At 29.2% G+C, this 20,555-nt stretch overlaps 1 protein-coding gene and 1 non-coding gene across 2 annotated transcripts; both read left to right on the top strand.

Annotated features, from left to right (window-relative positions):
• The first annotated feature begins 17,361 nt into the window (after positions 1-17,361).
• Positions 17,362-19,119, top strand: LOC113869793 (putative RING-H2 finger protein ATL21A). The gene is made up of 2 exons (XM_027506269.1): positions 17,362-18,107; positions 18,545-19,119. The coding sequence occupies exons 1-2, from the start codon at positions 17,384-17,386 to the stop codon at positions 19,012-19,014; spliced, it is 1,194 nt and encodes a 397-aa protein (XP_027362070.1). The 5' UTR covers positions 17,362-17,383; the 3' UTR covers positions 19,015-19,119.
• A 520-nt stretch (positions 19,120-19,639) lies between these two features.
• On the top strand, positions 19,640-19,712 carry TRNAA-CGC. Its single transcript has one exon. It is a non-coding gene; the product is annotated as a tRNA-Ala (tRNA).
• Positions 19,713-20,555: the final 843 nt, after the last annotated feature.

Raw genomic sequence — 20,555 nt, 5'->3', positions numbered from 1 at the left:
AGCTGAACATTTGTACGGCAGCGGCGAAAAGATGGGTAAAGGAAATGAGAGGATTTGGAGTATGAAGCAGAGCACTGAAATGCACAATTTGTGATTTATGTCCTTATATAAGAGGTTTAGGGCTTGGTATGGGAAAATGTGAAATAAGGATCATATGGACATTTTCCCGCCATATGTCCAAGAGATGCAGCATGAGAATTTGGGAGTGGATTGATTCGCAAATTAAATGACTCAAAATTATTTAAAATAAGATACATTTGGATGAAATTTGCAACTATTATATTTTTTAACTAGGATGCATGCAATGCATAAATAAATTATTATAACATAATATAATATTATAATTAATAATTAAAAAATAATTATATAAAATATTTAAATTTTTTTAAATTAAAATTAATTAATATATTAATATTATTATTAATAAAAATATTTCATATATTGTATTAAGACTTGCAATATTTTTTAAATATTTGTAAATTAATTTTAAAAGTAAAAAAATTAGACTCAAATATTATTTTAATTTATAAAATTTAAAAATAATTCTTATAATTGATGATTAATAATAAAAAAATCAATTTTAATATATTTAAAATTTAGTAAGACTAAAACTATTGAAGGAATAAAATAAATATTAACTATATTTATAAATACTAAAAATATATTTTATTTTACAAAATTATATAGCATACAATTTAGGGATAAAAAATATTAATTTTTTTATGCCAGGTAAATATGTTTGTTCGTTGCACAGATTTGTACAAATATAATAAAAATATTTATTTTTAATATAATAAAAACATAAAAAATGTTAATTGAAAATTTTGATTATTTTTTAAAAAATATATAAAAATAAATATAATAGTTAAAATTAATTTATATATGATTTTAAACATTGTAAATCTTAATGATAATAATTTAGTTATAAATTAGTAAATATATTTGTGTGTTACACAAATTTGTTTATATTATTTATTAAATTATTTTATTTTAAAATAAATAATTATAATTTAAATATAAAAATATGTAATAATAAAATTTTATTATATTGAATAATATTAAATATAATTAAATTAAAAATTATGATAAATATATTTTTATATACAAATTTTTATAAATTTTATATATTTGAAATTTTTAATTAAGATTTAAATAGAAAATAAAATAGAAGAATAATTTTATTGAATACAAAAATAAATCTTTATATCAATTAAAATTATACATGTTGATATAATATAAAATTTATGAGTTACATATAAAATATAAACAAATATTATTATAAGAATAAAGTCAATACATACTATATTATGTCATAATATAATATTATAATTATTAATTATAAAATAAAGAAAAATAACTTTGATTTCAACTTTGTAATAAGGTAATTATTATAAGGGGTGCTTACCATGTTAAAAGAATATATGATCTTTAAATTTGAAAATAAAATATTGATTTGAACTTAATAATTTTTATAAATAGTTTACCTATAATATATGTATGCACTATATACAGAGTAAAGAATTTTATAAATAGTTTATAAATAATTTATTGTAATATATGCATGTTATACACATAGTTCAAAGTTTTCTAATCATTTTTATGAGTTAGTTTAGTTACATAACAACTATAGTAATATCAAAATTTAAAATAATAATAAAATTTATTTATTTATTTTACTATTCTTCGATAATTAGATATCAATTATTAGTTTCCAATAATAAAATTTAAATTAATCATTAATATAAAAATTTAAAAATATCTTAAACTTTGCAAGAATAAATGTATTAATATGTTAATATTAAAATTACAAACACTAAATTAATATTAATTCTTAATGCATTAATATGTTAATATTAAAGTTAAAAAAATGGATATATATGTTAATCAAATTAATATAACTTGACTAATATAAATAATGTATTTCATAATGATAATAAAGGACTTAAATCAAGATGTTGTAAGAATCTTTTTAAATTAACTTAAATTTATATATTAAAAAATTTATCCACTTATATAACATTGACAGAGAATACTATGGTTCAAATATATTAAAATATTGGTAAATAACTTTATAACTAAACTTCAAAATAAATAAAAAAGTAACATAAACATGTAACTAAAAAGGAAAAAAAATTGTTTGCAAAGAACATCTTAATGCATTTCACTTCATTATTTTAATATAGAACATACATAATTTGTCTCAATTATTTTATATATGGTCATTCTTTGAATTTGGAGCAAACCATCTTCTATAGAAACAGAGAAGTACCCAAACATCTAACTTAATACTCGATTTATACTTGCATCATTCATATTTATCCTATACCACAAATAAAATAGTTAATAAGTTAACAAAAATAAAAAATATTGTATAAAACATAATGATGCCTCCATAAATAAAAAATAATTAAAAAACTTACTTATTCTTATAATCAATAGTCTCTTTTATGTTAGAATTAATATACAACTTTGTTCTATTATAAGCATTTGGTATGCCTAAAGTTTTTGAAACAACCATGAAATATAGTTTGTTGATAATAATAACTATCACACAATTAAAAGGAGTTCAATATTGATAACGAATCATATCACAAAATGTTTTCATTTTACATAATTGAATAACCACATTAGGTAAAGCATTATAATTTTTATTATTTAGAAAATTAATCATCTGATCATCAAACTCCTCTCATAAAGTGAAAACAATTATCTGATTCTTACAAAACAAATTCAATATAATATAACCTTTAATTAGTATAAAGTAATGAAAGAGATAAAATAAATAAAAAATATTTTAGCCATTAAAATATGTTGTAAAATAATATTCACTCCAACTATTCGAGAACTAAATCAATATATTTGCTTTTCTTTCCATTTTTTTTTGTCTCTTTTAGATCCTATTTCTCAACCACATGACCAATGACATCTAATTGAACATGTGTCAAACATTCTTTTAAAACAATAAAGTAGCACACATGGTTATATATGAAAGCAATTAAAATAAAATAAAAATAAAACTTACCAATTAGATATAATTCATCTAACCCACTTAAATTTTTTGAGAATGGAACAAAATTAAAACAATTAAAAGAGATATTGTTACATTTAACCTCTGAAATTTTGGAGGTTATCATCAAATTTAACTTTCATTTGTGTTTAGTGGTTAACATATTCTTTTCAGGAGTAATGACTATAAAATTTTCTATGATATACACATTGCCTTGATGGAGTAGTTTTTCATAACGTGATATAATATTCTTCCTAACAGTACAATGAATCATTAAATTTTGAAATAATGAGAAAAGATGAAGGAATTAAATTAAATAATAATAAAAATTTATGCCCTTTGACTAAAGAAATCTGACAGTTTCACCTTTTTATCGACCAAAATCATGTTCATACTATTGACTTGACTTTTATTTCTAAACTCATAAGAAAACTACAAATGAATTATTTGAATCATTATCCTCCAATCCAGGTCCTAAGTCGTATTTCAGAAAGCATTGAAATAGTATGTGCCATTTTAGAGGAATTTTATTTCAAACAAATAACTTGTACTTTTCCTTATATATACCAAATAAAATTCATTTTCTTTCTCACTTTAAGATTTGAAAAATACAACGAAAAATACGGATAAGTTATTATGTCATAATATAATATTATAATTATTAATTATAAAATAAAAAAATAACTTCATAATTTTGTTATGATAATTTTTATATTATTTTAAAGGTTAAAATTAATTAGTATATATTAATATTATTACTAATAAAAATATTAATTATTTGAAAGAAAGAACTACAATATATAACTTTATAAAGTTATTTTTCTTTTATATTGACATTAATTAAAAAATAAAGTTTTTATTTTTATAATAAACTTAATTTAGATTAAAGAAGAAAGTTTTTTATTTTTATAATTAACTTAATTTAAAGTTTAAAAAATTTTCTTAATTTTATCCGTTATCAGTTTCTAATAATAAAATTTAAAATAAATATTAATATTAAAATTTAAAATTATCATAAAAATTAAAGATAAATACATTTAACTAATTTGAATTAAATTACTATTACAAAAATTAATACAATTTTAATGCAGTTGTGAAAACATTTTTTTTTAAATTTGTGTATTTTTACATGTATAAAGAGTGAAAGTAAATTTTTTTTCAAAATTCATCTACTTTTATATATTTGAATCGTTTGGCACGATAATTTTTCCATTAAGCCAAAAACATCCATTCCTCAGTCGATACCCATCTCCTGGGTGAGTGTTCTCTTGCACCCGTCTCACTATTTCAACCAAGGAACTATCCGCTGCCGTAGCATGTGCTATTTCCTCCCATAAAGTCCAAATTGGCTGAGATATAGCCGCCAAATCTGTTGTGGTCATAGTTTGTCCATATCGAGATAATGCATTAGCCGCCTTATTTGTTTTTCCTGGTTTGTACACGATCTCATAATCAAACCCGATCAACTTTGTTAGCCACTTTTGTTGTTCCAGAGTCGTAATCCTTTGCTCAAGAAGATGACGAAGGCTCTTTTGATCTGTGTGGATTTGGAATTTGCAACCCAATAGATATTGTCGCTATGCTCTTATAGCCTCCAGAATTGCAAGCATTTCCTTTTCATGAGTTGACCAAGCTTTTTTCTTATACTGATAGCCTTGCTCAAGTAAGCTATTGGTCGTCCGCTTTGCGATAGGACTGCTCCAACACCATGGCCTGAGGCATCAGTCTCAATCACAAAGCCTTTCGAAAAGTTTGGTAGTGCTAAGACTGGTGTAGATGTCATGGCTGTTTTTAAGGCTTCAAAGGCTTGTTCTGCCTCCTCCCCCCAACCAAAGCATCCCTTTTTTAACAATTGCGTGAGTGGTTTAGCAATTATCCCGTAATTCTGTACAAACTTACGGTAGTACCCTGTTAGGCCCAAAAATCCTCTAAGCGAGGTTACGGTTGTTGGTCTTTGCCAGGTTACCATAGCTTCAACTTTTCTCGGGTCAACTCGCACGCCTTCCTTTGAGATGAAATGCCCCAAATATTCCACCTCTTCCTTCCCGAAGTGACATCTAGCAAGTTTAACAAAGAATTTATGCTTGCGCAGAATCATGAGCGTTAATCTCAGATGCTCTAGATGGGCCTCCCATGTGGTGCTATACACTAAGATATCATCGAAGAAAACTAAGATAAATTTTCACAAATGTGGTCGGAAAATGTCATTCATGGCAGCTTGGAAGGTGGATGGAGCGTTACATAATCCAAACGGCATAACAAGATATTCATAGTGGCCATTGTGGGTTCGAAAGGCAGTCTTGTGTACATCTTCAGGGTCAACGCGTATTTGATGGTAACCCGATCGTAAATTAGTTTACTGAAATAAGTTGATCCGAACAACTCATCTAGCATATCATCAACTGTTGGGATTGGAAAATGATCCTTGATTGTTGCTGTGTTCAATGCTCGGTAATCTGTACAAAACCTCCATGTTCCATTCTTTTTCTTTACCAAAAGTACAGGTGAGGAAAAGGGGCTTGTGCTTGGACGGATGAGGCCTAAGCTTAACATTTCATTCACTTGCTTCTCAATTTCATTCTTTTGAAAGTGGTCGTATCGGTATGGTGCCACATTAACTGCCTTAGTCTCATCGATTAGTCAAATTCGATGATCAAACACTCGACTTGGTGGTTGTCCCTTCGGTTCTTCCATTACATCACTAAACTCATCTAAGAGTTTCTTTAGACTACCATGCTGATTCTCTAGCAATATGGGCATTCGATGTTCCTCCCCACAACCCATTAGACAAAATAGTTTTGCCCCACGATTCCATTCACGAACCACCACATCAAGGCTGGTTGCCTCCACTTCCTTCTGGTTAAGTCCCGTCAAACAGAACTCCCTTTCTCATAAGCGAAACGTCATTATGAGGCGTTTATAATCTGTTGTAACTGGCCCTAGACTTACTAGCCAAGGGATTCCCAAGACAATGTCTAATCCCCTAATCGGAAGGGCATAAAGAGTCATATGAGAGGTGTGGCCCTGAATGGCAAAGGGCACTGCTTCATATTTCTCTCGACATTCTAGTCTCTCACCATTGGCAACTTTGACTGTAAAGGGTTTGATGCAAGTGACTGGTAAATGTAATTGTTGTGCCAAATGTGGGTTTATAAAGTTCAAGCTTGAGCCGCTGTCCACCAACGCGAACACTTGTTGTTGTTGCAATAACCCACTGACTCGTAATGTCTTGCTGCTTGACCCCCCGACGAGCGCATTTAATGACACCAGATGCTCCTTAACATCAGTGTTGCCTCCTAACTCGCCATCACTGCCTTTATCTTCTGTGCACAATTCAATGAGAAGTGATTGTGCATTCCTGCAACGGTGTCCTAGAACAAATTTTTCATCACAACTAAAGCAAAGGTTTTTTTCACGCCTCTGTTGCATCTCAGCCCAAGAGAGTTTCCTGGGTGCACGGTCAGTACGGTCTGTTGTGACATTTGACGCCGCTACTATGGGCGTTGGTCGTGAGTTAGTACGTGGCCCCCCTACCATGCTTTTTCTTGAACGCTGAAGTTATTCATCCTTTCGCTTGGCTAGTTCAATGGCCGCTTGCAAGGTCCTTGGCTTAAGCAAGCGTATGTCTCCTGCTATATAGATTAAATATTACATGAGATTCAAGTTTCTTTTTAATAATAATAAGAATGTGCTTTTCATTACAATTTTTTATTGATAATGTGTTAATGCATATGAAAAATACAACTTTTTTTTTAACAAATATAAAATTACATGTACCATTTATGATTTATCTATTGAGATTTTTCATATTATTTCAAGCCTCGTGATTCGTGACTCCCAACACTAATGACTGATGTGTTATAACGAACTAACTACCTAAGTACCAATAAAAAAAGACTCAAGTATCGAATTAAAATATAAAGAAATAGTAATCTCAATTGTGTCATTATTTTAAAGAAATTCACGTCATAAAAGTCATATGCAACTTAGGTATCAAATTATAATAAATTACATGACTTAACTTAAGAGTATTATATTACTTATTTTACCTCATATGCTTTATAGTGATCTAAAACATTACTTTTGTTTTTGTTTTTATTTAAAAATCACGAAATTACTTGAATTATGTTTGAGATAAGGAAAATTTTCTAAGTTAAAAATTATCTTGAGGAAAATTACATTTCAACAAGTTTTGAGGGTCAAGAAGGAGTTAAAAAATAGGCCTAAACATAAGAGAATATTGAAAGATCATCCTAAACCTTTAGTTTTATTAAAAGGGACACATTTCGAGCTATTTTAGGAGATTTTTGTCACATTGTTGATTTTTCTCTAAACTACTTGAAAGACAAAAAAATATTCTAAGTCCACAAAAACTGATGGCTTTTCGAGGCTTTTTGAGGAGTTTCCAAGTTCCTGACACTCAAAACTGCTCGAAAAACAGGAAGTGGTCAGAAAATATTCTAAGTCCACAAACCTGGTTAAGCTCCAAAGTCCCTTCAGAATTGCTCAAAAAACAGAAATGAGTAAAGACAAGCTCCAAAGTCCACAAGACCAAGACAAGCTCTCAAAACTCCAGAATTGCTCGAAAAGAAAAGTCTAGAAGAAACTATTCTAAGGTCATAATACTAAATGAGTCACTTAGGTTTCTCCTAAAAATACTTGAAAGATGGAAAAACAAGAGTCTTGATAGGTCAAGTCATTGCAAAATCCAAAAGCGGTTACCAGCAGTTATCAACATTCACCACTACACAAAAGAGATCGTGTACGATAACAGTTACGAAAGAAACCACAACCAACAAACATGATCACAAGCAATTGTGGATAATGGGCATCAACAGTTGAAGGAAGTTACTAAGAAGTGCCCGCAAAAGGAGGAGAACGGTGGTGGTCTTCATGTCTATAAATACTCCAAAGCACCATTTTACAAGGGACAACTTTTTGCACCCAAACACCGCACCTAAAATTCTCTGCACACTAAAACCCTGCACTGTGCCAGACACCAGCTACAAGGAGACTCACGGTGGTCGCTATCTGCTGTTGTGAGGAGCCGTACGTTTACATTCACGCACCTTTACATTCCTGCACATTTACCCTTCTGCATTTTAATTCCAACTTGTTGTTTATTTCGTTTCTGCAATTTGTTTCCTATTTCGCACTTTTCTGTAAAGAACCTCTACGTTTGATTCAATTCTGAACGTTTACTATTCTCTATTATTGCTTAATACTCTTTTTACACTGTTAATTTGAGCGTCATGTTACCAATACACTTAAAAGAACCCAAAGAGGACCTAATCCAGTCCCCAGATTATTCTTAGATTATTTGTTTACAAAACTGTCATTTTTCACTGTAAACAAATCATATGCAGTTTTATGTGCCTAGTTTTTTTTATATCTATGCAAGCATCATGTTCACGACTACAATCATATCTAACTTACATATTGTAACGAACTTAACTAACCACAAACCAATGAAACACACATCTATTAACGATTTAAACATCAATGGCTTGAAACATAAAACTGATCCATGGCTATGACTACATGAGATAATCCACCTATAATTGTATGAATGATACTTTGTTGTTAGGCTTATTTATTTAAATAATATTTTTTAAAATTAATTCTAAAAATAGAGTAAGTTTAACACAATTTTTCTATTTAGTGTTATTTTCTGCCTAACTCAGCAATAGAATCATCGCTGCATGTCCAATACAATATTTTTCATAATATTTTATTATTTTATCGTCCCACTAATACATGTGCAGAAGTTGATATGTGGCAAAGATCAGGTATGTATCATTGTAAAAGGGGAGAGATAAATTTAACCGTAGCAATTGACACATATATCATCACCTAGAGTTGTGTTGGATAGTTAATAACAACATCCATGTCGCTGGTCAAATTGTATTAGTAGTTGAACGTGTAGAGACGATAATATTATTTCTCTAACACATGTAATAAAGCATTATTTTATCTGGTGGTTCAATATTTAATACACCTTTTTTATCTATTTCAGCCAGCTATATATATATATATATACCAAAGAGAAGCGGATAAGTTTATAAAAGTTAATAAAATTTAGAATTTTATTTCTTTGTTCTTTTAAGTATGAGATTTAATTTTTGTAAGTTTATTTATTTTTTATTAACGTAATTATTTATTTATTATAAAATATTTACTATTTATTCTATTTTAATCTACAAAGAGCTATGAAATATACTTTAACTATATTGTTGCTTTATTAATTTTTAAATTTTGTAAGTTAATAAATTTATTTCACTCTCCTAATTAATCTACAATATTCTCTAATTAATATTTTTACCTATTTTTAAAATAATTTAAACTATATATTTTATTTTACAATACTTTTATCTGATTAATTTAATTTACTTACATTAAACTATATTTTTTCTTTATAATATCAGTTTAACAGTGATTAGTTTTGTCATTTTTCTTATTTAAACATTCATTATTTTAACTTATTGCAAAACTTTGTTTAAATTTGTTCAAACTCATCGTTTAATACAACCTAATAAATTTTATTTATTTATATTTTAATTTTTTAAAGACATTTTAATTTTTAATTCACTCTTCTAATTAATGATTACCAACAATTTAATTTATCATACTTTTTCATTAATACAATTTTTTTTCTTAAATGTAATTACCTTTTTAGCCAACAAATATATCTAATTACAATTTATTTTTTTAATTTTTGCTTACAAAAAGGGCTAAAAGTCCAAAGACACCACAACTAAGACCTCACTCTAGAGGTGAACAAACCTATACAGTCCAAATTCAAATAAGGTCAGAGACACGAAGGAGCCCTATCAAAACAAGAGAAAGGGATATACAATTCAATGCCTAATTTGGCAAGCCTAGCAGCACAAAAATTGGCCTCCCTATGTGCATGGTTGAATCTGATAAATTTAATCTTCTTAAGCATATGCCTAATGCTATGAATCAAATGATACAGAAGATGAAAATAATTTTGACTATTTAAGGAACCCCAGCACAGAGAAATGCTCATTTTTCACCAGATAGCCTTTCTCTTTCATTTTCTCTGTGTTCTCTGACCTTTTTCCCTTAGGAAAAACTTTCTCGAAGCTGAATTCCTTCCCCATCAAAGTAAGAACATCTATCTCATCAAGATCTAGGTGAGTTTCTAGAGCCCAGTCCTATGTCTTTACTCTTGTTTCTTACTTTCTCTTTCTCAAGAGTTTTATACCATGTTGTTCTGAGTATATCTAAATCATTCGAGTCGTACTCCATATCCAAACGTTGGATCATCTCTTTGGGACTCACAAGAAGCACGATCTTAGAAACTCGTTTTAGGTAAGGGGAGCTTACCTAAGCTGACCTAGTTCATTTAGTAGAGGCTGAAACATTTATATAAATAGTTTCATTATAGCTGAGAATAGTGGGCTGATGAATGTTTGAAATGTATAGTCGAGTAGATTTCTCTGTTGCCTGATGAATGTTTGAAATGTCATGGTGGAACATGATATGGTGGAATATTGTGATATATGTGCCGAGGATGTTAATATATGCAAAAATATTTAATTAATGTCTGTTTAGTTTCATTGTGTAAATACATAAAGCTGTATTGCTGAGACCAGGTGTGTGTGTGTATATATGCATATGACTGTATTGCCGAGGCTAATAATATGTATAGCTGTGTTGCATCATATTGATTTTCATTATTCTATAGCCGAGTTACGTGTTTAAGTGGTTAGACATGTAACGGTAGGACACTGAGTTGTACTTGTCTGGATCCCGATATCAAGATGGATCGCTCCCGAACCGAAAAAATTTCCTCTGAATTACTTAGGCTGTGAAACCAGCTGGAACTGAATTGCTACATTTGCATTAGATAGGCTGGGAATGGATTGAACATGCTGCATCAATTGATTGAGACTGTTGTGCTAATTGCTGTGAACTATATGAGTTGTACAAATAATTTTAATATTTTCATACTCTATAGTTATGATTCTTATCTATAGTTGTGTTGTCATGTGTGTGTTCTGATGATCATACAGTGGTATGTGAACATGAGTGATAGGTAGAATGTCTACTTTCTATGCTGAAGAGTCTAGCTAAGGACAGGTCTCAGCTGAAGATTTTGATATATGTATCTTAGTTTCCATTAGTCTAGGTTTTAGTGTAAACTTAGGCTGTTTGGCTACAGACTTGATGTTATGATATAATTATTATTTATAACTTGTATTTTGAGCTTCACGTAGAGCATCTATTGTAAGTATATATACTTTTATAAAATTTTTGCAATCGTATGAAAATGCCCTTGGACTTTGTTATTCTGTTGAGGTTTAATTTTTGAAATATATATATTTTTTATTATATATATTATCTGGAAAATAAATTTATATTAGGAATATTGACATATGATGTTATTGATCCTTTATAAATAGGGGTCGTGACAGATTGAATGGGAGGTTTAGTCTAACATCGAAGTACCTAACCCACGTGAGAATGAGATGAGAACGAGAGAATTCGAGAGAAAGTAAAAGTAAGAATTCTTATTTTGGCCAAATCTTAAAAGCTCAAAATGTCTAATCTTCCTAATTCAGAACCTTAGTAGTTTATTTATAGGTTATGATTAGGGTAAAATAAATGGCCAAAATTTAGGTCTTAATTATAACTATAAGCCCAAATATAATTATCTAATAACAAATGGTCCAAATACAATTTCGTAAAAATATTCAGCAAATCTGTCTCAACTTAAAAAAACCATAATAAATAAAAAATAACTACAAATCCAGCGATCCATACATGCATTTTGAAGTCCTGGATGTGTAGAATCCAATGCAACTAGAATAAGACAAAAACGATATCTATAGACAAAGTTATGACCGAAAGAGTAGTCAAAGGTCAGAATAACCAAAAATACAAAATTAAAACATTTATTTGTAATAAGTCCAATTTATTCAAATAAATAGAAAATGGTAAAAACTCTAAAAATAAAGCATATTAAAAGTGTTTATAAATAAAAATAAAACTCTAAATATAAAGCTAAAATATGTTACATCAAGTGTGCAATATCAACAACCCCTCCCCTTAATTCAATACAAACATGAATATTAAGAAGATTTTTGAAAGAAGGAGTTTGGACTTATCTATCTAAATATCCTAAGGAGGCATGGACTAAAGCTCACTTTAATGAGTTCCCAAAGGTAGATAATATTTGCAACAATAATTGTGAGATATTTAATGCAAAGATTGTGTCAGCAAGATACAAACCTATCATCACAATGTTCAATGAAATTAGGTGCTACATAATGACTACTATGTATCAAAGTTAAAATTATGGACATACGGGTTATTTTTCCTTAATACAACAAAGCAGTTTGGAAAAGAAAAAAGTTCTAAGTTAAAAGTGGACAATTATCTAGTCAAGTGAGAAACATTTAAAAATGTAGAATTTTGGTAGTTATCTTCTACTATTTATTTTTTGGTCCTAAATACAAGTGATAGTAATGACCATAGGTTTAAGATCCAATGTAGGTCAACTAGAGCCTCTATTACTTTAGGAACTCATTGTTGTAGTTGTAGATTTTGGCAACTCACAATTGTAGATTTATATAAATTTATGAAATCTACCTAATAGCTAATCTGTCCCATGTTTCAAATTTGAGTACGAATGCGTTGTATGCATTCTATCGTTGCTATCATGAAAAATTAGAAGACTATTATTATGGTTAATTGATAATGACTTTATAAAGAGCTACTTATCAATATGACATTTAACCCCTTCAAAGAAAAGAATTTTGAGAGTATAAGGACCAAATTTCATCAATCCCATCCAAAATTAAGAAATCTGCTAATAGGATAAAGAAACAAAGGAGAAGAGATGGAAAACAGGAGGTAAATCTACATAATCCAAATAAGTTGAAGAGGATATTATCTAAGTTTAAATGCTTGATTTGTGGAGAATTATATTATAATAAACAATCTTATCCAATTACAAAGAAACAAAGACGTGAAACATTTCAAGCACAACACACTATCACTAATGAGAGTGACCTAATTAACTACCATAGTTCTAATCCAATTGGGCCAATTCCAATCCAAGAAGAGATTAACATCTTTCAGTTCTACCTTATACTAGATGAAATCAATTCACAACCTATTTAAGATGTCCTTACTTAAGCTGAAAATCAAGACATAATAATTCTAGAGAGCTCACTTCAAGTGTTGTTTATTCCACCCTCATCCTCACCACATAAAAATGTTAATATTTTAGAAAGACCTATGACATTAATGCTTACCCCTAAACTTTAGTTTCATAAATTAATTTATTGGTTGTAATTGCAATTTTATTTTAATTTTTTTGTGAACAATTGGTTGTAATTGGTAGAGCTTCCCTTCTTACTTATTTATATTTTGTAATTGAGCAAAGACTTTTTTTGGTGTGACCTTTAGTTACTTTTGTTATTTTTCTTCACTTAATAAACTATTATAATTAAATTATTACTTTTTTTAGTGCATTCAAATTATTCAATTGTTATTTGATATAAGTATATATTACATAGAAGATATTGTTAGCAAACTCTTATTTTGAAATAAGTATCTAGGTGTAAATAAATGTAATTAAAAGAAATATATTATAGACATTTCAATTGAAATAAAACAAATATAAATAAATCTATAATTATAACTACTAACTTATTTTCATTAATACAACAAACTACCAAATGTAGCCCATACAACTTTTCAAGTTAAACATGCTTAATATAAACAAACTTTAATAGGTAGCTTGCATTTTCAACTTTAAAAATAAATAATTACCACAAAAACCATCACATAAAACATTAAAATATATTGAACTATTATAACCAATCTAAATTTTGAATCTGAACTTCAACAAATAACATATTCTTGTTAGAATAAGTATGGACTTTTTTAATATATCTTTACATTAGTATGATATTGTTCACTTTAAGTCTAAGCTTTCGTAATTTTTTTTTAGACACAATTCAAAAGGCCTCATATTAATGAAAATCTACCATATATGGAACTTTGTTCGCACATTCCAACATCTATTCATTACATTTTTCCTACAATCTTTATCTTGAGAGACTATACTTTCAATGACAGAACTAATATTCAAAATTTTCTTTGCTCCAACAACATTCTCAACTCATGAAAAATACATGCAACTATTTTTATCTACAATATTCAAAACATGCATAAGTGTAAATCTCTTCACCTAGGTAACAGTAATAATAATAAAATTTTAACATCTTACCATGTAATTTAAACACCTAACAAATAGTTTGTCTATATTTGTTGATATTTTTTGCATTTTAACAATTGCTCTTAAGTCAAGAATTTGGATTCCAATATTGCATATTTATTGAAGGAAAGGTTGAACTCTCAATTACTACTTACCTTGACACTAAACAGAAAAGTAGACGATCAAAATGAGAAATAATATCCATTAATTTAGGATATTAGAACAAAATATTACGAAGATTAATATTAAATATAATCAAAAATTAATTAAATTTTTAAAAAATATCATAAACTAAATTACCGACACTAAAAAAGATAGTTTGCAATGCATTTTGTTTTGTGTGTCAAATTTACTGAAATGTAAATCGATTTTGACGTTATAAATTATATTTGTGATTCAAACTTCATGAGTGAGAGTGAATGTTGTGACTGTTTACCTTTCACGGGAGAAATAATTAAATAAACATTTCCTTTCGATTTTACGGACGAACTGACTTTCAATGTATCAAAGTCAATCCTTGTCTAATCAATTTTCAAGAAGTAGTATATTCAATTATTAATATTTATATATATATATATATATACTGCATAACGACCAAAGATGCAAATCAATGGCTCCTGTCATTGCAGGCATATAGTAGCGGAAGGACAAGCTTTGGGTCCTTAATCCATGATTTATCTAAATAATTTATTCTCGAGTTAATAGAAACTTTTTATTTGTACATACATAATAAGTGTGTGTTCGTGTTATATTTTATAAATTTATTTTAGTTAAAAGTGTGTTTAAGGGAATTGGTTTACATTTAAAAATATTTATATGGGAAATGATTTTAGTTAATTTTTTTAATAGTTAATAAAAATAGGATTATTAACATGGGTATGTAAATGCTTAAAAAAAAAAGTAAATTATTACTTTTGCTATTCTTCAACAAAATAGTGGTTTTGATACAAAATACACTCCCGGATATTTTTACACTAATTTATTCTTCAAGTTAAAAAACCGTTTATCAAAACAAAGAAGAATTGAAGTTTAGGTAATATTTGTCATGATTTCAAATTCATTTTATGTTTTCAGATTTAAAAAGCTGTTTTGAAACGTATTTCTTTTGCCTTTTACTCTAGACGACCGTTGCTTTCGGTCAACGACAGCGTCTCTAAAACGCGAAACTATACAAGTATTGAACATTCCAATCAGTTTCTTGCACGTTCGACTACTCAAATGTCAGTCTATCGTTTTTATTTTTTTCAACTCAACGTTAAATTGATAAATTTATATGTGTATATTAATTATCAGTCTCCATTTTTAAGTGAAAATATTATTAGAATTATATTAAATATACATATTTTTAATAGTTATATCCTTGATTATTATGTAATGCGACTTTTTTGTATTTACTATTTACTATTTATTTTTATTATACTCCTGACTTTTAATTTTTTGTAATTTAGTTATATTTCTTAAAATTATTATCTTCTTAGTTTAGTCATATTTGATATTAATAATAAAAATGTATCTCTTTTTATAAATATAAAAAATATTAAATTTGAAAATAGTCAAATAATCAAATATATTTGCTTCAGCATTCTCATAAAAAAATAATCTTTAAAATCTTTTGGTGTATTTGTTTCAATTTATAGAAAAAAGAAACTCTAAAAAAATAAATTTGGGAAAAATTTTAAAAGTTATTGTGAGTGAATTTTGAATAAAAGTTGTCATTATGGTTATATTTTATTAATGTGGAATGTAACCATATAGGAAAGCAGTGCCCACCCTACGTAAAATTCTAAATGAATAATCGAGCCCAAGATCAAATATTATTATATTAAATTTATATGCTCAAATGTGAGTATAAGCAATCAGTCAAACCTAATTTATACAGTTATTAATGCGTTTAAATAGGTAAATTTATAGTTCATAAATTTAAATTTTGACCTCTCATATATATAGAGAGGGAGATTGATTGAGATTTAAACTCAAGCTAAGTTAGATTAGAGTCAAAGTTCTCTCTATCAAATTTCAAACAAAATGTATTTTTTTTAACTAAAACTTAAAACTATTAATTAAGTTGAAAGACACTCCTTTTAATTCATCTATACACTCCTTTTAACTAAAACTTAAAACTCCTGTTTTCTGTTTTGGGCTTTTAGCCCCTTCGGGTCATCAAAAAAATATATACACTTGGTGACTAGTTGATTACATTAATCATTAATTTGCATAATTTATTATGTGGTTTACTAATCAAATTTTTAAAAAAATATTATCTTGTTAATTTATTTTTGTGTAACAATTATAGGAGTTAATATTTTATTTTATTATTTCTTCGATAAATACTTTTTTTTTTACGATAAAGCATGATTAGTTAACTTTTTAAGACAATAATTTATCATTATTTTATAACGTACGTTTTTTTTTTTGGGGTATATTTTTAACTTGTTTATTTAAATTTTAAAATTTTCACACAATATTCGTTGTTGCTTTATGCCAACTGCTCCTTTGGTTACCTTCAAAATCATGTAAGGGTGTGCCAAAATGGCAAAATCAATCTATGCACTATTCATGTTTGAATAATTTTTGTAATGGAAAAGGTATTTGTACAGTGGTAGATTTGAATAGTTTGGTAAACTTTTTTTTTTAAACATTTTATTAAATAAAATTGATTTTGAGTGTACGTCCCACAAACTACATCTTATTTCCATTTTAACCTACCAACCACACAAAATCAATTATTCTCAGTTCACCTTTCAGATATTACCTTTTTTAATTCAATAAAAGAGATTATTGATTAGGAAAAATGAACAAGGGTGTGATTTTTGAGAACCCTTATCCTTCGATTGCATGTTTTGCATTTGAAGAGGAAAAAGAGAGAGGGTCCAGATGATTTAGTATTCAACCCACGGTGGAGAAAAACAGTTGGTTGAAGAGCATGTTTCGCGTATTGGTTTCGTCTTTTCCTTAATAGTCAATTACTGGACAGGACTGTTTGCCAAAGAAATTAAAGCATTGGTTTCCATTTATTTCTTAGCTTGTAACACGATGCAAGAATAAAGTATGTAGCTCATGGCACTTCTATTTACACTTTCGGCTAGCTAGCTCTCTCTTCACACTTCACCTCAAATTAGTTTATGGCAACCTTGGTGAAGTTGTGTCTATTGTCGTTCTTTCTTTTCCCTCTCAAAGGCGCAAGAGGAGAAATCACTTGCGCTACCATGTCATGCGGTGAAATCGATATTCGGTTTCCTTTTAGTTTGAAAGGAGCCAATCAAAGTGGTCGGTGTAGCTACCCCAGATTCCAAGTTTCGTGCGACAACCTTAGCCGAACCATTCTTAACCTCCATGGTTCGGGGGATTTGGTCGTTAAAAGCATCAATTACGAGGACCAAACGGTTAAGGTTAACGACCCCAATGGGTGCCTCCCAGAACGCTTTTTGCACAACTTGAGCCTTACTCTCTCCCCATTATTCACGTTTGACGCCACCGTTTACGACCTCACTTTCCTTCGTTGTCCCTCCAACATAACCGAGTCATATCCATTCCCAACAATTTCTTGCCTCCGAGATGGTAACACTAGAACCTCGAACTCCTCATCGGTCATATTTTCGTGGTGGCCACTTAGTGACTCATCACCTTGGCACGAGTGCGATGTAATATCCTCAACTTTTGTTCCCATTCCAAACGCAAACGCAAACGCGGCCACGCCACTCTTCTTGCCTGATCTTAACAACGATATTGAGTTGAAGTGGAAGGAGCCCGCGTGTGGGAATTGTGCTTCTCGTGGCCAAGCTTGTGGGTTCACCCGTGATACAAGTCTTCAAGTTCGATGCTTCGCTGCTCCCAACGAAAGCCAAGGTTAAGACTTTTCTTCAATGCTATTAGTTATAGGCACGGTATAAATCTTTCATCCTTTTCCACAGAAATCAAACCTTAAATTCTTTTTACAGTTTCACTCCATATTACTAATTGAATCATCCCTCGTGAATTATGATTTCTACATTTATAATTTCTTGATGTGTTTTAAGAACATTGAATTCTAACATAATAACGTGTACGGCGTCAATATTTAAGTCAAATTTATGAACTCGAGACAGAATTCAAGGAAAATGTTTCCCTTCCTCTATTCCATGGAGTGTGAACACCTCTGCCTCAAAAGAAATTTTTTAAGGAAAAATTTTGAAAAGTGTTAAATAATGATAAATACCTTCAACAAAATAAGTATGATAAGAAAAGGGTTTTTCAATTGTATAATACAAGGTTTGATTTCTTACTGATTATGCAATTCCACGCAGGTCTTTCAAGAAGTGCGAAATATGGGTTGACTATAGGAGTGGGAATACCTGGACTCTTGTGTTTGACTGGGCTTTGCTGCTTTGTGTGTAGCAAGTTCAACATGTACACACATCGTCACCAGGCCAGGCCCAGCGCTGAGCTTCCGAGTTCGATTATGACCCTACAACCATCCTCATTCGTAATGGGCCTTAATGGGCCGGAAATTGAAAAATTCCCCAAGACTCTTATTGGTGACAGTGGGCGCTTACCGAATCCGAATGATAGCACGTGCCCAATATGCTTGGGTGAATACGAGCCCAAGGAGATTTTGAGGACCATACCTGAATGCAACCACTATTTTCATGCACAATGCATAGATGAGTGGCTCAAGATGAACGCTTCGTGCCCTTTATGCAGGAATTCACCCGATGCTTCCTCTACTGTTACCCCTTCTTCTTCTACTTTATCTATCTTTTCGTCTTCTCCGTAGATCATTTAAATAACCCACGTATAATAGCTGCGTAGAAAAGACTGCTAGTATCTTTACTGTAAAATACTAAATTTTCATTTTTATAATATAATAAGGATGTTATTCTAAACTAATCAAGAGAATATAAATATATAGCAAATAGAAATCCTATTCGATCGTTTATGAGAAGTGTTTTTTTTATGTTATTCATTATTTACTATTTATTTTATATATGTATACATTTGAATGTACAACTTATTTAATCAGTTAATTAATAAGCTAGTTTTAAACAATCGATTATAACACAAATTTAGTAATAGAACTTATTGGGACAAGTTAAAAATGTATTATTTTAATAAATTGTATAAAAATACTTGTTGAAGTAAACTAAAATATAAATAAATCATGTGAGTCATAATTTGTTTCCATAAGTTTTTCATAAACTTTCCAAAACAAATCTTTTATATACAATAGTATTATATAATATCCATGTCAGTTTTTTAAAATCAAATAAAATTTTAAATGATAATTCTATCTAGCGCAAAAGTAACCGGTGCAGAACTGTTTCAACTTGACCAATGGTTTGGACTTGAACAAAGTTTTGATTACACAATTTATTGCTATTACTAAAAGATGTTTTCAAAATGGGGATGTAGCTCATATGGTAGAGCGCTCGCTTCGCATGCGAGAGGCACGGGGTTCGATTCCCCGCATCTCCATAGGAAATTGTTATTAATTTTGCGACTTGAGTCCTTTTAATTAGAATAGCAATTTTGCACTTGGCACTTGCACTTGGGGAACGTGAAATGATACTTCTGCTGCATATCATGTAAGTCTGTGTTCTGTCTGCAGAAATCATGCTGTTATGTAATTTCATTTTTGAATTGATCACGCTGTTATTTCCGGTTATCTACTCATTTGACCCAAAAAATAAATCCAAAAGCCTATTAAGTATGATAGTTGATTTTCTCTACATTCATATTTTGAATTTAATTTAGCTGGTGTACAATTCTTTTTAGGTAGATTTTGATTTTGATTTTGAGTTTCCAGTAACACTAGTTTTTTTATTCCTACAATATCAGCGAGAAGCACCACCACCCTTTCTACTCCTAAATTAAAGGTGATCTTCCAGCAAAAGAAGGGGAAAGGGCACTTCTATTTAGAACAACAAGGAATTTCGTCAATGTTGCTTAAACATCCTTTCGCTTCTTGCTGTTTTTGCTAAATTTTTGTTTTTAATTTCATAAGGTGAAATAGTAGCAACCTACCAAACAACAGAAAGAAAGGTGTGCCATATGGATGTTTTTCTTTTTCATTAGGGTTAATTTGATAATCTTATTCCTGTTGCTGATAGGTTAGTTTCATTTCCCACCTTAATTATCAGTGCCTAACTCGGCAAAATTAGTAACATCTAATAACCTTTGCCTTTAGCATGAAGTTCAGAAAATTGGTTCCTTATAATAACGTTCATTACTGTCTCTTGACCAAAAAAAATTAGTATAAAAAATAATTTTTTTTCACAAATTAAAAATATCTTTTACATTTAAAAAAAAAAAGAGTTT

This window comes from Abrus precatorius, unplaced genomic scaffold, assembly GCF_003935025.1.
Source record: "Abrus precatorius isolate BTA unplaced genomic scaffold, Abrus_2018 Scaffold6, whole genome shotgun sequence".
Taxonomy (NCBI): domain Eukaryota; kingdom Viridiplantae; phylum Streptophyta; class Magnoliopsida; order Fabales; family Fabaceae; genus Abrus; species Abrus precatorius.
Note: the sequence above shows the minus strand (reverse complement) of the source record. Positions and strands in the feature narration are given on the sequence as shown.